General features: G+C 35.2%; 1 protein-coding gene across 2 annotated transcripts; it reads right to left on the bottom strand.

The window, feature by feature from the left end:
* Positions 1-1,308: 1,308 nt before the first annotated feature.
* On the bottom strand, positions 1,309-4,924 carry LOC104896441 (MYB-like transcription factor EOBI). 2 transcript variants are annotated; one of them, XM_048647273.2, is made up of 3 exons: positions 4,513-4,924; positions 4,271-4,385; positions 1,309-2,236 (listed from the first exon to the last, which is right to left on the bottom strand). In XM_048647273.2, the coding sequence occupies exons 1-3, from the start codon at positions 4,673-4,675 to the stop codon at positions 1,648-1,650; spliced, it is 867 nt and encodes a 288-aa protein (XP_048503230.1). In that variant the 5' UTR covers positions 4,676-4,924; the 3' UTR covers positions 1,309-1,647. The 2 variants fall into 2 exon arrangements, with proteins under 2 accessions (XP_048503230.1, XP_010681493.2); XM_010683191.4 differs by having other exon boundaries at positions 4,271-4,400; positions 4,513-4,922.
* Between the last annotated feature and the right edge of the window lie 17,730 nt (positions 4,925-22,654).

Below are 22,654 nucleotides of genomic sequence, written 5' to 3'. Positions count from 1 at the left end.
TAGGATTTTCTTCTCTCAAGGCAAATATCCAAAGAATTAAAAAAGATAAACTGATATAGTGTAGGCACAACACCAACACCAACACCAACACCAACACCAACACCAACCTCTAATAAAGTTGTAGAAATAGATTGACCTTTGTTTGAGAGATAATTAACTACTCTATTAGCCTAACGAAAGATATAAATAATGGAATAACAATCCGTCTTGTGTGGACCCGGTTCACATTAAAAATAGTGTGGACCAGGCCTAAACACGTGGCCTACTACAAACTAGTCACTCCCGCTTTCCAAAATCCGCGTGATTTTCTCTCTCTTCAATAAGATTCTCTCGCCCTAAAATTTTAACAAAAACAGTTGTTCACAACAAAGATACACTATATCATTTTAAAATACACTATATCATGTCAAAATAACTATCATGTCAAAATACACTATGACACTATAACTATCGATTATGATAATTTGTGTAATATACAAATAAATTACACTATAACATTTTAAAATACACTATATTATGTCAAAACACACTATATCATGCAACACTATCATGTCAAAAAACAGAGCAAAACACTATCATGTCAAAATACACTATTTTGCCAAAAAAAACTCAGCAAAACACTATGAGTTTAAAATACACTATATCATTTAAAAATACACTATAACATGCAACACTGAACGCGGCAAAAACGAAAAGTTGTAATCATTAAAACTCACGTGAGATGGATAAGGTGTACACTAAGTTAGTATGCACCGGGTTCATATTAGTTTTAATGGAATAAATATTGAGGCGCCAAAGGACAAAAATAAATATCATCAATAAGGGTTTCAACCGATCATAGAGAAAAATAAAGCCGCTGAAAAACACGAATAACCACTCGACTGTTACCTTTTAATAATTGGACTTGTGAGATATCTTCGAGCATGTACAAGTTCAACAATAATAGATTGAGCCATGTAAGACAAACAAATACAAAGGCGGCTGCATAGAAATTTTTCGATTACTAATTTGCTAGTTTGTTAAACACCTTCTTGCCAGTTGCCATGCGTCCAGTACTAAACGATCCACTTGTATAGCTAACTTACAATAGAAATTAACGGCCCCCCTCTCTCTTATGTGATCTATTTAGTACAATGTCATTTTCCTATAAATCAATAATTTCATCATTGACCATACCTTTTATCATCAAGCATGTCATTATCTAGTCATTTCTTCTATCAACTGACTACTCCTTCGATCTTATACTTACAATGTGGTCCATTTGCAAATCATTTCATTATGCTGTAGATAATGCTCCCAAGTCCATCATGAACAGCATAATAGAAAGTATATATACCATATAAAATTAAATTAAATCAAATAAGATTAAAACAGCACCTATTTACTTCACTTAAATTGTGTTTCTGCACCCAGAAAACCAAAATTCTAGCATTACATGGTACAGTACTATGCAACTTCATACATATACTTTTTCTGTACTACTTACATTCATACTATATACATAACCTGGATTACTACTATACTAGTAACATAGTAATATAGGTACACTTTAGATTCTTATCAAAAGCCTGTCAAAAAAAATGGGCTGCGATCATCTTAGAAGTGGGATCCACTCTCTCATAACCTAGATGCTCATACATCATTGTCCTACTTCCTAAACTGCCACAATTCATCCATATCCCACATGGCATCTCCTGCCATGTCGTTCCCAAACCAATCATTTTCCTCCACATGGCATTCGGCGAATGGATTCTTAGATGCCGTCATAGAAATCAGGTCCATGTCATAGTTGTTACAGCTGCTATTAATTGTACAGTGAGTATTATTATTTAGTAAAACGGAGTTTTCTTTACTTTTTACAGCTTTATCATAGGCAAGGGAAGTACTACTAGTGGGCAGATCTTGAAACTCTGGGATACTGGAATAGCTGGTGTTTGAGCTTGAAGTATTTTTGGTACTTTCAGAGTTGATGTGCTCCAATTTGGTTGATGAGGATGCCATGTAAGAATGCGAAACGGGAGCAATCTGATCAGTGTTCAGCGATGTAAGATCAGCCGAATTCTGCTCAATTTTTTGAACCAATCTAGGCATGTAATAACACCTAATTGCCTCTATGAAACTTTGGCTATTGCACTCCATATTAAGTTGTTTCGCTTGCTTTTGCACTCTTGTTCGCCAATAGTTTTTTATCTCATTGTCTGTTCTTCCTGGTAGGTGTGCTGCTATTTTTGACCATCTGTGAAATTATAGGTGTATACACAAAATAAATTTTTAGTATCCACAAAAGGCCATTATTCAAACTCGAGTGGCTTTTATTAAAAATAAAAAAAGGTCTAACTCTAGGCTACACCAAGCTATACTACAGCTACAGAAGATAAGGCAGAAACAAGGGTCACAAGAGCACCATGAAGCGTTTTGATATTATGATTTGCGGACATTATTGGGAGGTTGTGTACTTGTGTATATCTAGAATTCTAGATAGTCGAAAATCAACGATTTGGACCCTGGCGCGTCACTTCATGCTTTTGATTGGAGATTGTTTGGCATGAAAAGCAAACTCGATCAAAAGTTATTGAGTTCCAAAAATGTTAATTACTCCATTTTTATTTAATGGCTATATTATTGTATGCACAACAGCATCATCACTTTCAAGAATTTGGAAACATACTTTTTAACCTAATTAGTGGGAAAAGTGAAAAGTAGTACTTTTGGGTGGAAAAACAGAAAAACAAATAGTTTTTGAGATAATACTTTTTGATCCATTTAATGTAAAATAATAGTGAAAAATGAAAAATAGTACTTTGGGTAGAAAAAAAGAAAAATAATAGTAATACTTTGTGGTGGGCCAAGTACTTCAAATAAGGAAAAATTGAACAATGTAGCAACTAAAAAGAAACACCATATATGAAAAATGTAGCAATTAAATAAAAACGAAGAGTCTTGATTGTTAGTAATCATGGAAATTAAAGTAAAAAAGACTGAATAAAGAAACTATATTATTATTAGGAAAAATTGACTATAGAGGTTTGAACTTTGGACTATAATTTTTAAAAGGTTTGAACTATTGATGATTAACCTGTGTAGGTTCCAACTTTATGGGGTCTTAACTTTTAGCGAGTCTCGGTGACTTAAAACTGACGATTTTTTTTTAAAATCTCACCTAGTTTATTATTATTATCATTGTTATTAAGAGCTTGTTTGGTTAACTTTCAAATGCATGTGAAATTAGAATTCATAGGAAGTAAATATATGTGTTGTTGTTTGGTTGCCAAAAACATGGGAAGTAGAACTTCCTAGGAAGTTCTATTTCCAACAAAATAGAGGAAATAACTTACCTAGGACCCCTAGGTAAGTGGAAATTCCCGTGGAAATAGAATTTCCCTTGTTCAACTAGATAAAAAAATGCTCTTATTAAGAAATAACATTTCATCGGCAAAAAAATGCACTTACCAACTTCAACTAAACGAGTCCTAATATTACTTCATCCATTCTGTTCCAAATGAAACATTTGCTTTTTCATGCAACTCAATGCGCTTCTTCAATCGTTAATATTTTTAGTTTTTCACACGTAAAAAATATAGAAGTTATAATTTGATAGTATGCATCTAGACGAATCAAACAAGATCCCACTTGACTATGTTTTTCTTTGAATAATGGTAATAAATTGAAGTCAAAATTGATCAATGAATAGTGTCGTTCCAACCAATGTTCCATTTGAAACAAAAGGAAGGAAGTATAATTTTTGACGGGACTATATTATCGTCATGTTAGGGATGTTATTAACACGTTTTTTTTGTCCGTCTTAAATATTCGAATAATCTTTCCATCAAGATGGTACCTTATTCTCTTAAGAAACATTGAATATGAGAAATATATATAATCATTATAATTTTTTTCCCCAGAGTTTTAGAGTGTAAGCCACATCCTTATTCCTCCATTCTTCTAAGATTTGGATTTGTGTCATACATCATTTGGAATGAAGTAAGTGCAGAAAAGACCTTAAACATTCTCTGTGGCAAATAAAAGGAGGAATAATTATAATGTATATGTTATCCATATAAATTGGTAAATTAAATTAAATTAGTATTTTTCACACAGCAAAGTGACAGATGATCGGACATTTTTATCAATTTCAATTAGAAGCAAATCATTCCTCCTATTGGGAAGTATTTCCATATGTGCAAAAAATCAGATGCATGTCGTGATATATGAGAGATTCATACGGATTGCAATACGAAACATTGATTTAAATTGCAAAAGTTGAATTTACCTGTTACCCCACTTAGAGTGAAGCTCAAGGATCATTAACTGTTCTTGTGGACTAAGGTTACCGCGCTTAATATCTGGTTTTAAGTAGTTAAGCCATCTTAGTCTGCAACTTTTTCCTGTTCTTTTCAATCCTTAAAACAACATTTTAAACAATTGTAAGTACCTAATTAATAGTAGATAATAGAGTTAAGCATAATCTATAGCATAAAAACCAGAAACGATAATAATAATAATGTAATTTACCTGCAGATTTAGCCAATAAATTCCAACGACCTTCACCATGACAATGAATATAATGGATAAGTGAGGTGTCTTCTTCAAGTGTCCATGGTCCTCTCCTCAGCTCTTCCGTTTCTTGTTGGTTTTGATCAGATTCATTTTTAGAAATTGGATTCTCTGTTTTCATGGGGTGGAATTTATTTACTGTTTGGTTATGTCTTTTTGTATTTATTTCATGTGATTGAAGGTGGGAAAGAGAGGATGGCTGAGTTCAGTTAGAGAAGTGGTAGCTTTATGAGACTTTATGAGACAGACAAACCATTTATAATAGAGAGGGAAGAGAAGAAAAATATTCTAATGAGGCTGTAGCTTGGAAAAAACAGAATTTGTACAAGTTTGTGTCATTTGCTTTTTGCCTTGTTCCTTGTTTTGAAATTACCTTATTCAAAAGACGAGAGCATAGTATTTTTTACGAATTGTACGTGATATCTTTGGTTTTTTAACCGGTTATCCGAGGATCATAGAGGTTTTTTATTGATGTGCTAGAAATTAACGAATTGTGTATGGTACAACGTCTTTTAAAAAAAAAATGTAGGGATATTCCATTTGGTACCATTGTATTTTTGGCTTTTTTATTTGGTACCACTATTTTTTAGATATTCTACATGGTATCACTATAATTTGATTTTATTCTCTATTGTAGCATGCTACTAAGTAAAATGTTAATTTAAGTTAGAATAGGCTAGAGTTCTACTTCGATTTACATGTTTTAATTTGCGTTAAGGTTTTAGTAATCGTTTTAGTCGTTAAGGTCAAAGTTGAGGTCATATTTGACAATAAAAAGACATAGAATATTATGATCATTTTTATGAAAATTTTGACTGAAAATTAGAGCTTTAAGGGTTAAAACGACACCCTAAAATCTTAATTTATTAAATATTTGCAATTACAAATAGAAACATGCAAACCCAAACAAAATCGTATTCTTGTTCAACCATTAACTAACATTTTGCTTAAAAAATGGTATGATAAAGATTAATATTAAATTAGAGTGATATCTTGTGGAATTTTAAAATAACAGTGGTACCCAATGGAAAAACCAAAAATTCAATGGTACCAAATGGAATATCCCAAAAATGTGTAAGTCACATTTAAATTAATTTTTGCTTCTTTATTAATTTGAAACTCTTCTTTTTAGTACATTTTTCTTATTTAGATAATTTCAAATGATAATGAGAAAAAAAAAACAAAGAATTTTGGGTATACCATATTCATGGTACACTCTGGTATTTGATAAAATTTGTACTAAAAGTTTTTATCTATAGTTAACTTTGGGTGTACCATACTCTTGAGTCCCACTTTTTTGTAACATAATATATCACTCAATATTATTGGTTGACATGCTTAGATTCAATTAAACTTCTTATTTCAACAAAGAAATTGGGTAAAGAATAATGAACATTCATTGAGTGGCAAATGTATGGTAGAAATAAGTCTGATAGAATTTCTTTTCTCAAACTCTCATACCCGTCCGACCACACTTAGAATTTCACGTGTGGCCGACACATATGTGAGGCTCAGGCGGATATAATACTTCAAAACCTCCTCCTTCCTTTTCTCCCACTTATTCCCACATCCCCGTACAACAATTTGTACGCTTCAAACCTGTTAACAACAATGGCATTCTCATGCCACACTTTCTCTCTCCTCCATTTTTACCATTACCTTGAGACCATAACTTTAATGGAAGTCTTTTAAATTTGTCAATAAGAATAAACCCCACTCGAAATCTCCTCATATTTTCAACAATAAATTTATGGTATTAGGTTTCGCCATTGATAAAAGTTACAAACTTAAACAATCACCAACAGGCTAAAGGGAGAATTCAGCCACTCTAAATGTGTTCATACATGAATTTTGATCATCTATTTTGATGGAATTTGAAATTTAAGAAATTTATTTTGTTTAATCTTATGAGTAACCTTGTTAACCACATTTATTTATACGAATCACCTCATTTAATCATGAGTAACCTTAATTATTCACATAAGTAACGCCCTATTTATTAATACGAGTAACCTCATTCGTTTATAAAGAGTAATCCTATTTATTGATACTAGTAACCCTATTTAATCATATGAGTAACCTCAATTTGTTCACATAAATAACCCCATTTTATTCGCATCAGTAACCTCAATTGTTCATACAAGAACCTCCACTTATTAATACGAGTTACCTCATTCGTTCATAAGGAGTAACCCATTTCTTCATACTAATAACCCCATTTAATCATATGAGTAACCTCATTTTGTTCACATAAGTAACCCCATTTTATTCGTATCAGTAACCCCAATTGTTCATACAAGTAACTACCACTTATTAATACGAGTAACCCCATTCGTTCATGAGGAGTAACCCAATTTATTCAGTAAACTCATTTAATCATATGAGTAACCCTATTTGATCACATAGGTAAACCCATTTTGCTTATAAAAGTAACCACATTTCTTTATATGAGTGAAACCTTTTTATTGTTAAAAGTAACCACATACTCATACAAGTAACTCCATTTGATAATAAGATTAACTCCATCTGTTCATAAAAGTAACTTCATTCGTTCATAAGGGTTTGTGCACAAGGCTCAACTTCAAAAGGTCATATCTTTTTTTTTCTTTTTTGCTAAGCAAGTAAGATATTAGATGTATGACGCAACAATTTACAACCAAAACCCATCAAAGGGGAGGCAAACCAACTAGGTTGGACTCCCTCACCCTAAGACAAGTATAAACCAGCCAGGAAACACACTTCCAAGCACACCAGTCAATTATAGACTATGAAACCAGTTGCTATCTTATCTCGAATTTTTTTGAGATAAAACAACCTTAACTCTTGCTTTAACTATTTGTTCTACTTGCTTGCAACTGATAGGAATAGTAGGAACACATTGTTCCCAATACACCTCATTTCTACTATGCCATATCACATAGACCATGGCTGCTGCTCCTGCTAGTAATACTTGTTTCTGGAATTTTGTTCTCTTGTTGTGCTGGTTCCATCTAATCAGTTGATGTAAATCCTCAAAATATGTTGAACATGTCATCCATGTTTTCAGATGCTTCAAACACTCTGAACTGAACTTACATCTAAAGAATAAATGATGATGCTCTTCTCTTGCTTGTCCACACAGTAGACATAAATCACTACTGCTTATTCCAATTGTTGTTAATCTTGTTGAGGTCTGTAACCTCTCTTGCACAGCTAATCATAGAATAAATCTATGTTTAGGTAGATTCAATCTATTCCACACTATGTCATCCCAGGCAACTCTTTCTTGTTCTCCTATCAACTTATCATACACAACCTTCACACAAAAATGAGCCATGTTGTTGAATTCAGCCTGAGTGTAGACTTGTTTCAGTTGTTCCTTAACATGACATAATTTCCTCCAATACCAGCTAGAACTTGCTGTGGGGACATAATCCCACCATTCGGCATCCTTAATGTACACCAAGTGTACCCATTTCATCCAAACACTATCTTGTTTGGTAGCAATTGCCCAGACATATTTGGCAAGACAAGCTGTATTCCATGTGAATACATCTCTAAATCCCAATCAACGTGCTTTCTTAGGCCGGCACATTCTTTCCCATGCTACATTCCCTGATTTCATAGTGAAATACTTGTCACTCCATAAGAAAGATCTACAAATCTGAGTGAGTCTCTTCAACACTTGTTGTGGGATTACAAACACTTGGGCCCAATATTGATGTAGACTCCTGGCTGTGTATGATAGATTTCTAGTGCTCCAGATTCTTATCTTGGCTATCATTCTCTCAACCAGTACCTCACATTGAGTACCAGTGATTCTTTTTGCACAAATGGGCACACCCAGATACTTGAATGGTAAGGTTTGCAATTTGAAACCAGACACATCAACCAATATCTCCTATTCTCCACTATTCATACCACAAGTATATATAGCAGACTTCTCAACATTTGCTTGTAGTCCAGTAGTTTCAAAGAAGAGCTTGAATGCTCTTAGCAATAAGTAAGTTGATGCAAATTCACCTGTGCAGCACATAATCTTATCATCAGCAAAACACATATGAGTAAGCTTCACTTCCTTACACCTTGGGTGATACTGAAACCGCTCAAATTCCCCCACCTTCTTCAGTATCCTAGCAAGATACTCCATACAAAGAACAAATAGCAAGGGGGAAATAGGATCCCCTTGCCTTAGCCCTCTAGTGGATTTGAAAAATCCTTCCATAGTTCCATTTATCATAAAGGAAAATTTAGGTGTTGTAACACATTCCATCACCAACATCCTAAATTGTAAAGGAAAGCATCAAGCATTTCCTTAAGAAATTCCCAGTTAACTGTGTCACATGCTTTTTGTAAATCAATTTTAGCAAACAACTAGGTTGAACTTGTTTCCTACCATAGTGTTTAACTAAATCCTGAATTACCATGATATTATGGATAATATACCTCCCATGTACAAATCCCCCTGATTCTCCATAATCAAGTCAGGTAATAAATGCCTTAATCTATTACATAAGACATTAGTGACACATTTGTATAATGTATTACAATAGGAAATAGGTCTAAATTCTGTAACATTTTTAGGGAATTTAATCTCGGGGATTAATGTTATGACAGTAGTTATTACCTATTTCAGAATTCTCCCACTCTAAAGTACATCTAGCACAGCAGCCACCACTTCATCTAACTGGCCATGCATCCCTGTAGAAGTAGGAATCAAAACCATCTGCCTGGTGCTTTACAGCCTGGAATAGAAAATAGAGCTTCTTTAATCTCCTCCACAGTGTATGGAGCAGTTAAAATAGCCCTATGCTCATCTGTGATAATAGGCCCCTCCTGAACTATCTCATGTAGAACTTGCTTCCTACCTGTAATATTACCTCCAAGGAGTTCCTGGTAGTATTTTGAGAATGTTTGGCAAACTGCATTTGGATCATCACACCATGTTCCATTAGCATCATATATACTATGAATCTGATTTTGCAATCTTCTAGCTCTTATGCTCTGATGAAGCAAGGAGGTATTCTCATCACCATCCTTGATCCAATTTGCTTTGGCTTTCTAGGGCAAGAATTCCAGATAAGCCTGATGTGTCTCTTTATATCTCTTTGTAGCTTTCAACTCCTCCTCAGCACTCTGTATATCTCTTGGATTCATATGCAACTGTTGCTGTTAATCATCATACTGTTGTAAGCTACAATGTCAGCTACTTGAATATCAGAGAAGCCTTCTTTATTCAGAATTTTCAGTTCAGCTTTACTATTCCTTAATCTCTTCATCACTTGATACATCTTTGTACCCTGTGTTGCTCTACTCCATGCCCTCCTAATGATATCCATGAACTTAGGAGAGTTCCTCCACATGGTGAAATATTTAAATGGCTTCTTACCTGTTGTATCAACTGGATACACAACAAGTAATGCAGGTGTATGATCAAACTCTCCTTCATTCTGAAAGGAGACTTCAGCTGACGGAAAACCATCTATCCAGGCTTGATTTGCAATCATCCTATCAAGCTTGGAAAAAACCCTGTTAACACCCTCCTGTTTGTTATTCCATGTGAAGAAGTTACCTCAGCTTTTGATATCTTGTATTCCACAAACCAGCATGCACTCTCTCATATCAGCCATTTCTGCTTCCCTTACAGGAGCTCCTATCTTCAGTGCTGATTATACAATTGAAGTCTCCACATAACAACCATGGTTCAATTGTATTAACAGCCTTCAAATCTTCCATATTTCTCTCATTAAAGCCATATATGAATGTAATAAAAAAAAACCCATACTTCCATTCACAGGCTTAAAATAGCAATGAATGAATTGCTCAAAGCATTTACATATAGTCAAATGAAAGTTATTAGGCTTCCATGCTACCAAAATTCTACCTCTATCATTCCAGCTTGAATTAGAGGTAAAACACCAACCATTAAACACCCGTTGATAAATTCTACCAAGGTTATGTGCTTTTACCTGGTCTCTAAAAGGCCAACAACACCTGCTGCAGTCTTATGACCATAGTTTCTCACTTCCAACTGCTTCCTGATGCTGTTGAGACCTCTTACATTCTAGCACAGGACTCTATCCATTCAAGGTGGGAGGTTCTCCCCCTCCCTGTTGTAATTCATTCACCTCAGCTTTATGGTTATCAACAACATCTGCTAGTAATGCTTGGAATGTATTCTGTGTTTTAGTGGGAGGAGATAGGGAACTCCTAACTCTTATAGGCCTTAAGGCTCTTTGAAATCCCTCTGGATCTATATCCCACTGAACATCCTTCTTTGCTCCAGTTGGTGTTGCAACAATCACATTAGCCTCAACTGGAACTGCCTCTTTGACTTTAGGCCTCCACACCTGTTTAATCTTCTTGACTTTGTACTTCTCAGATGCATGTCCAAAACTCTTACAATGAACACATTGCATATGTTTCCATTCACACATTACAGACAATTTTGTTAACTCCCCTTTTTCATTCCAGAATTGCACAAATTCAAGGAGTTGTTGATCAATCTTAACCTCAATTAATATTCGTGCATATTGCAACTTGTCTCGATTTCTAGTAGCTTCATCCCTCTTAATTGGATCTCCAATCTAAGATGCAATTTTATGCAATGATTTCTAACCCCATTACTTCAAGCTCAGCTTCAATTGTACCCATAATGGGACTATTTTGATGTCTTCCTTCTTAAAATCTATTTCAGAAGTCCATGGTTTCATTATCAAAGGCTTCTTGTCAAAGAAAAAATGGCCTGCTAATACCTGATCTCTAGCATCCATTGTCTGAAATCTCACCCAAAACATCCCTCTCACTAGTAGAATAAATGCTATTTGCTGCGGTTAAAAAGTGCCCTATTGTTGCGGTTTTGGGCGCGCAGCAATTAAGGGCACAACAATAGGTAATAATTATATTGCTGCGGTTTTTAGGCCAAACCGCAGCAATATTATTATGTATCATCTAATTAACACAGAATATTGCTGCGGTTTTGGGCCAGAAACCGCAGCAATATGCTATAATTAACAATAAAATATAGGGATATTGCTGCGGTTCCTATTGAAAACCGCAGCAATATGTACTGCTACAGACAAAAAAAAACTTTTTTTTTTTTTGCATATTTTCATCAAATTTGATAAATAAAAATGTTGAAAAAAATAAAACACAACAAATTCAAAGTAATGGTAAACAAAACTTTCTCAAATAATTGAGATACCAATTTTAACTAAAGCAACACAACATATGCATACACAAAAACTGACTTCAAACATTTACATTGTTCTTTACAAATCTGATAAATAACCCTTTTCATTCTTCATTTGTTTTTGGTCGACTCTGTCTGTCATATTGCTCAAATAAGTTGTATTTTTCGCAGTCTTTTCTTTCACCTGAAATTCTCTTGAACCTTCCAACAAACACAGAAGACATACAGAGAGAATTACGGGTGAAAAAAAAAATACACAAAAAAGAAACAGAACTGGATCTATATATGCAAGTATTGTCTATCTGAATCTGAGGACTCTGGTATCTCATAATATGTACGCACAAGCAACATAAGTCAGCACGGAGGTAAGAAGTATTGATATCAACTCCTGAGATACGTCTCAAGTGGGTCCGTGCTGACTTCTGTTGATGAATAGTAATATGTACGCACAAGCAACAGTTCCAGGTTTCCCAACAACCTTCAATTGGAAATTGTCGACGGCGAATGGGCGACGGCGAACACGGACGACGGAGAACAACCGACGACGACGAACTAGAACTGAAGCTTGTGACGGCGACGACAAAAGGGCGAGACCACGAGGGGAAATCTGAAAAAATCAAAAAAATGAAAAAAACCGATCTAAAATAATAAAAAGGGAAAAAACAGATCTGAAATATAAAAAAAACGAAAAAATACACAAATATGAAAAAATCGAAATGAAAACAAAACGAGAAAAGATTAAAAAAAAGGCAAGGAGTTTCGATCTGAAAACGAGGAAATCTTCGAGTCTTCATGAAATCTTCGAGCCTTCATGAAATCTTCGAGCCTGATAATGACAGAACGGCCGACGAAGAGGAGAGAGGAGAGAGGTCGCGTGAGGGAGCAACGATTGAGACGAAGAGGAGAGATATCAACGACTGAGGAGAGAGGAGAGAGAGGAGAGAGATGAGAGAGAGGACAGAGAAACGCATGAGTTGGAGAGAGAGGCGCATGAATTAGCGAAAAGGTTTAGGGTTTGGATTTTATCAGTGGGGAGGCGCGAGAATGAGGAGCGTGTCTTAAGTGATTGGTTTATATTGCTGCGGTCCTACGTGGAAACCGCAGCAATATTAGCTCGTCTGGCCCCGCATTTTGTTAAAAATTAATCCGTTGGATAATATTGTTGCGGTTTTGGGTGGGAACCGCAGCAATATTGTCAATTTCTATTTTTTCATTTTTTTGCGTGTTATATTGTTGCGTATAGGTAAAACCGCAGCAATATCACCGCAGCAAATAGCATTTATTCTACTAGTGTCTCTTGATCATTGCTACTTTATCCACCTTGTGATTCCTCCAAATTCTTCTCACATAACCTTCCATGACATGACATGGAGGGTTGGCTCCTAGAACATAGCAGATTAGAGAAGAACTCCAGAAATCTATTTCTTCTTGTATATCATCAAGTTCAATAGTAACAAGTTCCAATTGAGTGTTGGGGGGGGGGAGGGGGGTTAATGTCCTCCTTTTCAATCTCATCAGCTATCAACTCAGCATTATCCCTCTCCTTATCCATATTTACAATATCATCAACTTGCTGAAAAATAGGAGCAGAAACATTACCTCTCTCAGCAGCATTTCCTCGAACATATTGAGTTCTAACATGTTCTGCACTCCTATAAATGGACCGAAATAACTCATTAAAGGTATGCTTAATCTCAGACTGAACTTTGATCTCATTCAATGATGATTGAGGTGTCATGGGTTGACCAATTCCCAAGCCAAAATCTAGAGCCTCAATGCCTAAGATGTCCTCCATTGATCTGGTTCTCAAAGCTTGTGAACCAGAAGTAGGACCTCTAGTCCTCTCTTTATCCCTTCCATTCTTACTCCCTTGATTATTTCCACTCGATTTCCTTGCCATGGCACCAATACACTGTATTAAGGAAAAATTTGTAGAAACACAAAAAGGTTATTGTTCCGTTGAATCCTAGAGAGAAGGTAGAGTTTCTCTCTCTAGGTTTTCAAAAGGTAATATCTAACAACACATTTAATATTTTGGGAAGATTCAAGTTGGATAAGAATTTTGGCGCGATAGCTTTCCAACGCCTGGTCAAAAACTCAATCCCATGAGAAACAAGTGAGATATGACCATTTGAAAATGAGTTGACGGGCTGACAGGGTGTCGCGCGCTATTTTTTTCATATATCAAACCAATTATTAGATACATGTAGTTTAGAGAGTAGACATCTCACTTAGGGGTTTTTTAATAAATTTGAAAAAAAAACTCATGATGTTTATTAGTATGGAAGGTGTGAATACTGTAATAGATTCCTTATTAAGCGTAGTTAGTAAGACAGGTAAAAAATAGTTGATGGAAATTTATTAAAGATGAAGAGAAAAATAGGAAAGATGTTTTAGAATAGGAAAAATGTTATGCAATAATAGGTATAGTTTAAATGATTGTGAATGTGTTTTGTTTTATGTCAGCTGAATATGTCGTCTGATTTTATAATAAGAAAACATTATTCTAATGATATATTGAAAAAATTGTTTGAAACTACCTATACTATTAAGAGTATAGGTAGATTATTAAAGTCTAATCGATGTGAGCGCAAATTTGACTACTTCAATGAAATTTGATTTATATTAAGAATGTTTTACAAAAGTCGCCAAGAGTCTTTAAGAGAATGCTCATAAACCTAATTGGATATTTTAGAAAATCAAAGGATATCAAACGAGATATATCAAATTTAGTTTTCCCGTCATAATTTCTAATTTGGTTAATGAGCCAAAGCTTGAGCTCATGACTGAGAGTACAAGAATGATCATAATATAAATCAAACTTGCCCATTGCTAACCTTTACTAAATGCAATTCATGTCGAATTTTGTGCTAATAAATAACCACCAAGTCGATTTATTAGATATGAAAAGACTAACTTTGGGATTTGTTCATTAAATAATCAAATTAGTGGGATCTTAAACAATTTGTCCAAATTAATTTATTTAACCGTTAGAACATTATCTATGTTTTAATTAACATGACATATTCAAGAAAGAGGGAAGAAAAGGGAATAAAGAGGATCAAACCAAACCAAAAGGAGATCATAAAGTACGTTAGAAACGCACTTATCAATACCTCTTCTTCTAATTCTATATTCAAGAAAGTGCGTTACGAACAATAGCAAGAGCTATTAATATCCTTATAGGCAGATTGCAGCAAGTAGCAAATGGGGCATATGTATCAAATTATCAAAACCCGATTTTTATGTAAAACCTTGATCCACTACACACACTTTTAACTTGTCAACAATTCCATCAACTTAATTCCATCTTATTTTTAAAACCTATTTACACCCAACTGTTTTATAGTTATGAGGTAAATAAGCTTAAATCCAAGTGTTATTTTCCATGATTGAATCCATTTCAGCAGCTATTGCATCTTTAAAAAAGGCGGCGTCTTGAAACCTCATGGTCTCATTAAAGGATCCTCTTCACTATTCTTCTTTATCATGATCTTCTTTTCGAATGGTGCAATCTTTGTTGAAGTGATTGGACTTGCCACACTCCCAACTATCTTATTGTTGAATACCTCCATCATAGTTAAGCTTATTGCCATAGTTTCTTTTCGTAAAATTGCTAGTCCTATTTTTGAGATTAGAAGACTCATTTGATTTTCCATCCTCCATCACTGAAAGAACTACGATTAGAATCTATTTGTCCATCTTGGACTTGAATGTCTTTTCAATCCGAAGATGAGCACCTAATTGTTCAAAATTTATATTATCTTTCTTATTTTTAGAGAAGAAACACCTAGGAGGAAATTTGTAAATAATAGAAGTAAGAACAAAGGTCTCATCCACACTTATGTTTTGTTGCTTAAAACTCCCTAATATTATTTAAATTTAATGGAATTTTCCCTTAAAGGCCTTGAAATAACTATTTTAAAGTTATTAAAATTACTAACAAGAAACTTCTTGTTAGATGCATCTTTGGCCATATATATACTTACTTTCTAGTTCATCCCAAAGAATTTTAGCAGGCTCAACAATGCAAATTGATAAATACCAAAGAAAGCATCGAATATACCGTTAAGGATGTGACGACAAATGTAATCATCTTTCTCCCATTTCTTATTATGCCTAGTTGTTTCGCCGGTTTCATTTTTCAGTTCCTTGAGCTTTGGAGTACACTCAACATACGCCACCCGAATAAATGTGAGAAGAAGTGAGAAGAAAATGCATTTTTTTGCCATCGTCTAAAATGAAAGCGTTCAAACTTGTCATGTTTGTGATATTGTAGACATTCGGGAATTGTAGTAGCCATCATTGAAAATATTACATTAGGATTATTATTTGGGAAATTACAATTACAGGTGTCTCAAAGATGAAAACAAAGAAGAACAGATCTTCTAAGTGTGATATCACTCTTCCAATAGTAATAGTTAGACCCTATTCTTGGTAATGGATTTCACATAATTTACCTTTGAGATACAAAGAAGAAGAATAATTATATTCATGCTCATTATGAACAATGTCAAATACAAACAAATATATTTTGGAATTTGTGATGTTGGAAAGTGATTTTTGTGATCTCTCAATCTTGTTGTGCATGAAGAATATTAAGCTTTCTCTGAAACATTCATAATAAGAGTTATGACATACATATAGAGCGAGTTACTTAAACATGTTCATAAATAAGCAGTTATACTAACAAAATACGATAACGTAAACATTGTACATAACCCTTCTTAAAATGAAATTTCCTGCCCAATTCGATCACACGCTCCAACAAGGACCGGAAACTCTAAGCTAGAGCGTAATGTCACGTACCGACTCTTCCCTAGTCCCTATACGTGGCCTACTTGCTTAACAATTCCATCAGAAGGCAAGTCAAGGCACTCGATTGGTTTGCTAGGCTAGCTTGGCTAAGCTAAGTGTTCTTCAAAATTGGTAAGTATGGAAAAGGTGGCTAGAGAAAAGATTTCTAAGGAAGAATCTTAGATTGCTTGAGAGAGAATAAAAGTTTTGGATGATATGTACAAATGAATGTAGATGCCTATTTATAGGCCTCCTCCTTCCTTACACTAAATTTTAGAAAGTTCCCCACCTCCTCAATTGGAGGGTTCTACACAATGTACTCCCTAGTACATTTTAGATTCTCTATAACATATATGTACATCAAGGAACACTCTAGATATATTCTAGAAGTACCCTAGCCTAGAAGCTCACCTCCAAGACCTTGCTAGGCTCTTCTAGAACCTTCCGATGCACCACCGAGAATGTTGTGCACCATCACCTATTTCTGGGCATCAAATTAAAAATCTGGCTCGACCATTATCTCCATTGGCCCAAAATATGATGGCGGACACCCAAATTTGAGCTTTTTTGGAGCTCGTTTGGCCCACCAGATGCCTTGTGGCGTTCGGCCAGTGCACGACGCCCAACCCATGGCTGCTGCCCATCGATGTTGTGGGGCGTGGAACGCCATCTGTGACTTTAAGTTCCATATTGGCAACCAAACTTCGCAACTTCGTTTGTCGATGTTTCAACCAGAGCGAGCGCTCCAAAAGCGAAGTAGCAAGGCTCCACATCGAACAAACTATATACACTACGTTATTTATGTCACTACACCTTAACCATACATGCTACTTACAGGGGCGGATTATTGTTGGGGTGTGTGGGGGCTAGGCCCCCCATAACTGTATAAGATAAATTAAGTCACTTGTAATTTATGTTACAAAACAAGTTGTGGCACAGTGGCCTTGAAGTAAGGTCTAAAAGCAAGTTTGAGCCTTAGAGGTTGCAAGTTCAAACCTTGCATCAACACATTTGGACTTTTTTGTTTTTCTTGATTTCAAAATTTAATTAAATGCTTCTCTTTGTTCTGTTTTTCTTTTCTTTCTTTCTTTCTTACTTCTTTCTTTCTTCTTCACATTTATCTTTGGCTTATATCAATTTGCCTAATTTAGAAAACAAAATCCATTGATTGTACTATCTTTTATTATTCTTCTCTAAAAAACATTCTTTTTTTTATTTAACTATAATAGTACTTCTTATTTCCTCAAACTCATTCCCAACAATCATAAAATATAAGTTTATCTCTTTTTTTTGTGACGTAAGAAAGCAAATAGGTAATTTATTTAGTTTTTTTTTACTGGAGTAATTTATTTAGTTGCTAATGAACTATACCTTCAATTACTTAAAATATTACTCAATTTCTTGAACATTTCATAATGGTCAAACAAATAAATTGAAACAATTTCTTAAAAATTGCACCTTTGAGATTTCGTTTTGTTACATTAACTACAAGCTCTTTGTAGCTATTAATAATAGTATATTAATATTTTGGTGTGTATTATTGTTTTTATTCATCATTTAAAATTTTACACTAAATATTTTATTTTATCAACTCGACCCCCTGTTAAATAGTTCGTTAAGATCCGCCACTGGCTACTTAAACTAACGTGACATGGATCTAATTATTGAAATGCTCGAAATCTCCAACAGGAACTTGACTAGTTGTCCATAGATTTCTCAAAGTTGAGTGCTTTGAAATTTGCAAATGGATTTTCTTCGAGAAATGGATCGTAGACAATGAGTAGTTGGATGTATAATAATCTTGCTGTCAAATTAGAATTCTTTGAGAATTTTCTTAGTATTACTATTTGCCGTTGTTTTTTAAGACTAAAATATTATCTGATTTATACCTGTTTTTCCAATTAAATGTATAAATCCCGCCAGCACAAGAAACTTTTCCATGTCGATTTTTCTACTTTAATAACTTCATGTAATGAGATAAGACAATATTGATGAGTGATGACTACAACAAATGACATGGCCAATCCCGTACAAGGAAACAAGCTTTATATATATATATATATATATATATATATATATATATATATATATATATATATATATATATATATATATATATATATATATATATATATATATATATATATATTTTTTTTGACAAAGGGTAAAAAAAAAAAAAACACAAAAGCAAAGGAAGATTAGCTTTTCCCTGCCAAGGTGGCAAGATTATGGGCTAATTTGACCTCCTCTCTACTTACCTTAATACAAGAAATAAATAGAAAGCTATTGGCTTTCCTCTTGATATCCCTAATGATATTGTCTATGTTTTGATTTGAGCTCTTAGAATTTTTTAGGGCCGCGATAATTTCACTGCAATCCGATTTTATGATGAGGCCCGCACTGCGCCATTCCATATCCGTTATTGCTTTTAGAACAGCATATGCTTCTGTTTGAACAGCTGAATTGGCAAAAATCCTTGTCGCTGACTCTTCCCGGGGATCATTGTTTATATTTTTCCATGCTATGGCCGCTTGGCACTGGTTAGAGCTTGTGTTCTTCTTCCAAGCACCATCCACCACGATGGTTTGGACGCTAGAAGCGTCCTTCTTCCCTATGGACCATTCCAGATTACTCGAAACTTCTATCTCCCTGTACTCCTCCTCACGTCTCGTTCTTCTTTCCTTGCTAGTCCTTTCTTTCCCGGCACGAGCAGAATGGTCAGATATTATGTTCATTATCCTTCCCGGGTTAGGAGAGATTCCTTTGAAGATGACTTCATTTCGGTGTATCCAAATTCCCCACAGAGTAGCAACAAAGTCTATTTCCATGAGTATCCCTTCCTCGGTTTTCTTCTTTTTGAACCAATTCAAAATTTTTTTGATCCATTCCTGAAGAGGAAGGATAGCGCCATTTGAAGCCACAATTCCTAAGGAGCAGCTCCAAATTCGCTGAGCAATATGACAATCCCGAAACAAGTGTTCCAATGTTTCGGTTTCCTTGTTGCACAAGCAACAAGTTGCGTTAATCCCCTTGATTTTCCTTCTAGCTAAATTGTCAGCTGTTGGCAAGGCTTTGTTTAAAATTTTCCATAAGAAGTGCTTCCACTTCGGAAAAATGGTAGATTTCCAGAACTGATTCCAGAAAGATGAATTAGAGGTATGAAGAGTGTCATCTCTATTTAGAAACCAATAGCCAGTCTTTACTGAGAAGATGCCGGATTTTGAATGGCTCCATCCAATCTCATCCTCAGTCTCTTATTGTGGAATATGAGTGGCAAGGATCTCTCTTGCGTCCGAAGCTGAGAACATGTTCCAGACTATGGAAGGCTTCCACTTCCTGCTGTGGTCGATCATGTCTGAAACCCTCGAAATCTGAGCTCTCGAAACGTGATCGTTCGGATGAATAGGCTTGAGCTGCATGGTAGGATGCCATCGATCAGAATCAATGCAGATGGAGCGACCGTTGCCAATTCTTTTGAACAACCCCTTCTTAAAGGTTTTACATGCACTAAATAGACTGCGAAAAGCGAAGGAGCTGTTTTTCGGGTTCTCATTATCCATAGCCAATTGTAGAGGATCTTTTTTGTATCTAGCCACGTAAAGCTTATGAATGAGGGAGTCCTGATTCTTGTGAATCCTCCAGGCCTGATTGAATAGCATAGACTTATTGGTGTGGGATATATTTCTAAAGCTAAGACCCCCTTCAGCTTTGTGTTTTTCTAACAGCTCTCTTTTTCGCCAGTAGATTGGAGTTTTGTCCATTGACGAGGACCACCAAAATTTTAGCAGAATAGAGGTGATCGACTTCGAGATTTTCTTTGGAAGCATGTAAACCGAGATGATATTTGAAGCCAAGGAACAAAGGATAGTGTTGATGAGTATAAGTTTCCCTGTTTGCGAAAGATTTGAGAACTTCCATGATAGGATCTTGTTAGCTGTTTTTGAGACTATACTCTTAAACACTTCCGAGGAACGACCATCAACTTCCATAGGGCAGCCTAGATAGGTACCTATTTTATCCTTATCCAAAACCCCCAGTGGTTTCCTCATGATTTTCCTGAACTTTTGGGGAGTGTTAGGGCTGAAAACGACATGCGATTTATCAAAATTGATCATTTCCCCTGATTTCTCGCAAAAGATAGCAAGAACAATTTTGATAGCCCAGCAATTTTTGGGATTGGCTTTGAAGAAAAAGAGAGCGTCATCCGCAAAGAAAAGATGAGAGATTTTTGGGGCACTTCGAGCTATTTTTAGGCCATCGAGATCTTTTGTCAACTATAATTTCGACAAATTCTTCGAAAGGACCTCCATGCAGAGAATGAAGATGTAGGAGGAAAGGGGGTCTCCTTGGCGAAGTCCCACTGAGGGAGAGAAGACTTTGGAAGGCTCCCCATTGACTAGGACTGAGTAGGAGACAGTTGAAATGCACTGCATGATCCAGTTCACCCATTGATCCGGAAACTTCATCCTCCTGAGCATAGTTTCCACAAAGTCCCATCTGATCCTATCATACGCTTTACTTAAATCCACCTTAAGGATTCCTGCAAAGCTGTTTCCTTTCTTCCTTTTTTTAACCCAATTGATGATTTCATGAGAGATGAAGCAGTTGTCAGACATTTGTCTTCCCGGTACAAAGGCGTTTTGATACTTGTCGACTATATCTCCCATCACTAACTTAAGCCTGTTTGTTAGCGTTTTCGCTATAATTTTGTAAGAGGTATTACAAAGGCTAATCGGTCTGAAATCCTTTGTCTCTTGAGGGCGGTCTTTTTTAGGGATTAGAGGGATGAAGATCCTATTTTGTTCTTTAAGCAGAAACCCGGAAGAGAGGAAAGAGTTGACACTGTTTATTACGTCCGGCCCTACAAGACTCCAGTTTTGCTGGAAGAAAGCTGGAGGGGTACCATCGGGCCCTGGGGCCTTAAGAGGCTTTGAGCTAAAGCACGCCTTTTTGATTTCTTCCCCAGAAAAAGGCGTGCTCAGAGCAGCAATATGATGTTGCGAAAGAGTTGCAACGGGGTCAAAGAACGAATCCTCATTGCTGATTCTATCCTCACTAACTGTGCCACTTTGGTAAATGCCCTGGAAGCTTTCCAGGAATAATTGTTTGATCAGTGGTTGGTCAGTTATCCAGTTTCCTTCCTCATTTTTGATTGCTTTGATCTCATTTCTAGAAGATCTTCCCTTTACGCACTTGTAGAAGAAGGCTGTCGATCTATCCCCCAATTCATCCCACTTCGATTTTGCCCTCTGGCGCCAATATTCAGATTTGATATCTATGGAGATTAAAGCATGCTTGCGCATCTCTTGGTCCTTGTTAGCTTGAAGATGAGAAGAGATATCTTTTTGGTGAGCTGACAAGTTATCATTGATCTCCAACCAATCAATCTTATATTTACTTCAAAGATATGGCACCATTTAATAGTGGTGTCAATTCAGTTGATCAGTTTAATTCTGGTCCAAATCAAATACTTCATTGACTTCAGTTCAATTAATTCAATTCGTTCTTCCAAGTTCAATTAATTCAGTTTAAACTTTTTCGGTTTCGATTTTGAATCCATACAGTCAAAGTTCAGTTTATAATTGTCTTTTGGTTTGACCCATACAGCTTTGGTTTAAACAGTTGACTTTTTACCGATTACTATCAGTTAAACATTTATTTTCACTTCGGATTTAGTTAATTTCAGTTCTTAAAAAAACTACATCAACTTGGATGGAAATTGATATCGGTTATGTCATATGCATCTTTTTATCTCTTCATGTTTCGGGTCAAAGGCTTACCCATTACATAAAATTTGAACTCGGTTGGACTTTTTCATATCGATTAAATTTGTCGGAACCAGCGATACAATCAAGATTTAAGACATGTGTCTATATTTGTCTGGAAAAGCGCATTTGAAAGTTGCTAAGTTTACTATAAAATTGTTTTAGGTTCGACAGTACATTTGGCTGATATTCAAAATTTCAAAATTCAAATTCGTCATTTATATAATGTATAGTCATTGTTCATTTGTATGTTTATTTTAATTACGTTAGTGATACTAGATATAATTACGTATGATAACTTTGTAATGTTACTAACTTACTATGTGACGTTATGTTTTCTATATATAGTTTTTCAATGTGTACATTG

Source organism: Beta vulgaris, chromosome 6 (assembly GCF_026745355.1).
Source record: "Beta vulgaris subsp. vulgaris cultivar EL10 chromosome 6, EL10.2, whole genome shotgun sequence".
Taxonomy (NCBI): Eukaryota; Viridiplantae; Streptophyta; class Magnoliopsida; order Caryophyllales; family Amaranthaceae; genus Beta; species Beta vulgaris.
The sequence above is the reverse complement of the archived record's forward strand: the minus strand, read 5'-3'. Positions and strand labels throughout refer to the sequence as shown.

What these genes read in the sequence shown, in the direction of transcription:
- LOC104896441 (XM_010683191.4), bottom strand. Translation starts at nt 4,675, where the DNA reads ATGAAAACAGAGAATCCAATTTCTAAAAATGAATCTGATCAAAACCAA. An exon ending in TTTATTGGCTAAATCTGCAG is followed by an intron (nt 4,401 to 4,512) that starts GTAAATTACATT and finishes TGTTGTTTTAAG; the next exon opens with GATTGAAAAGAACAGGAAAA. An exon ending in CACTCTAAGTGGGGTAACAG is followed by an intron (nt 2,237 to 4,270) that starts GTAAATTCAACT and finishes ATAATTTCACAG; the next exon opens with ATGGTCAAAAATAGCAGCAC.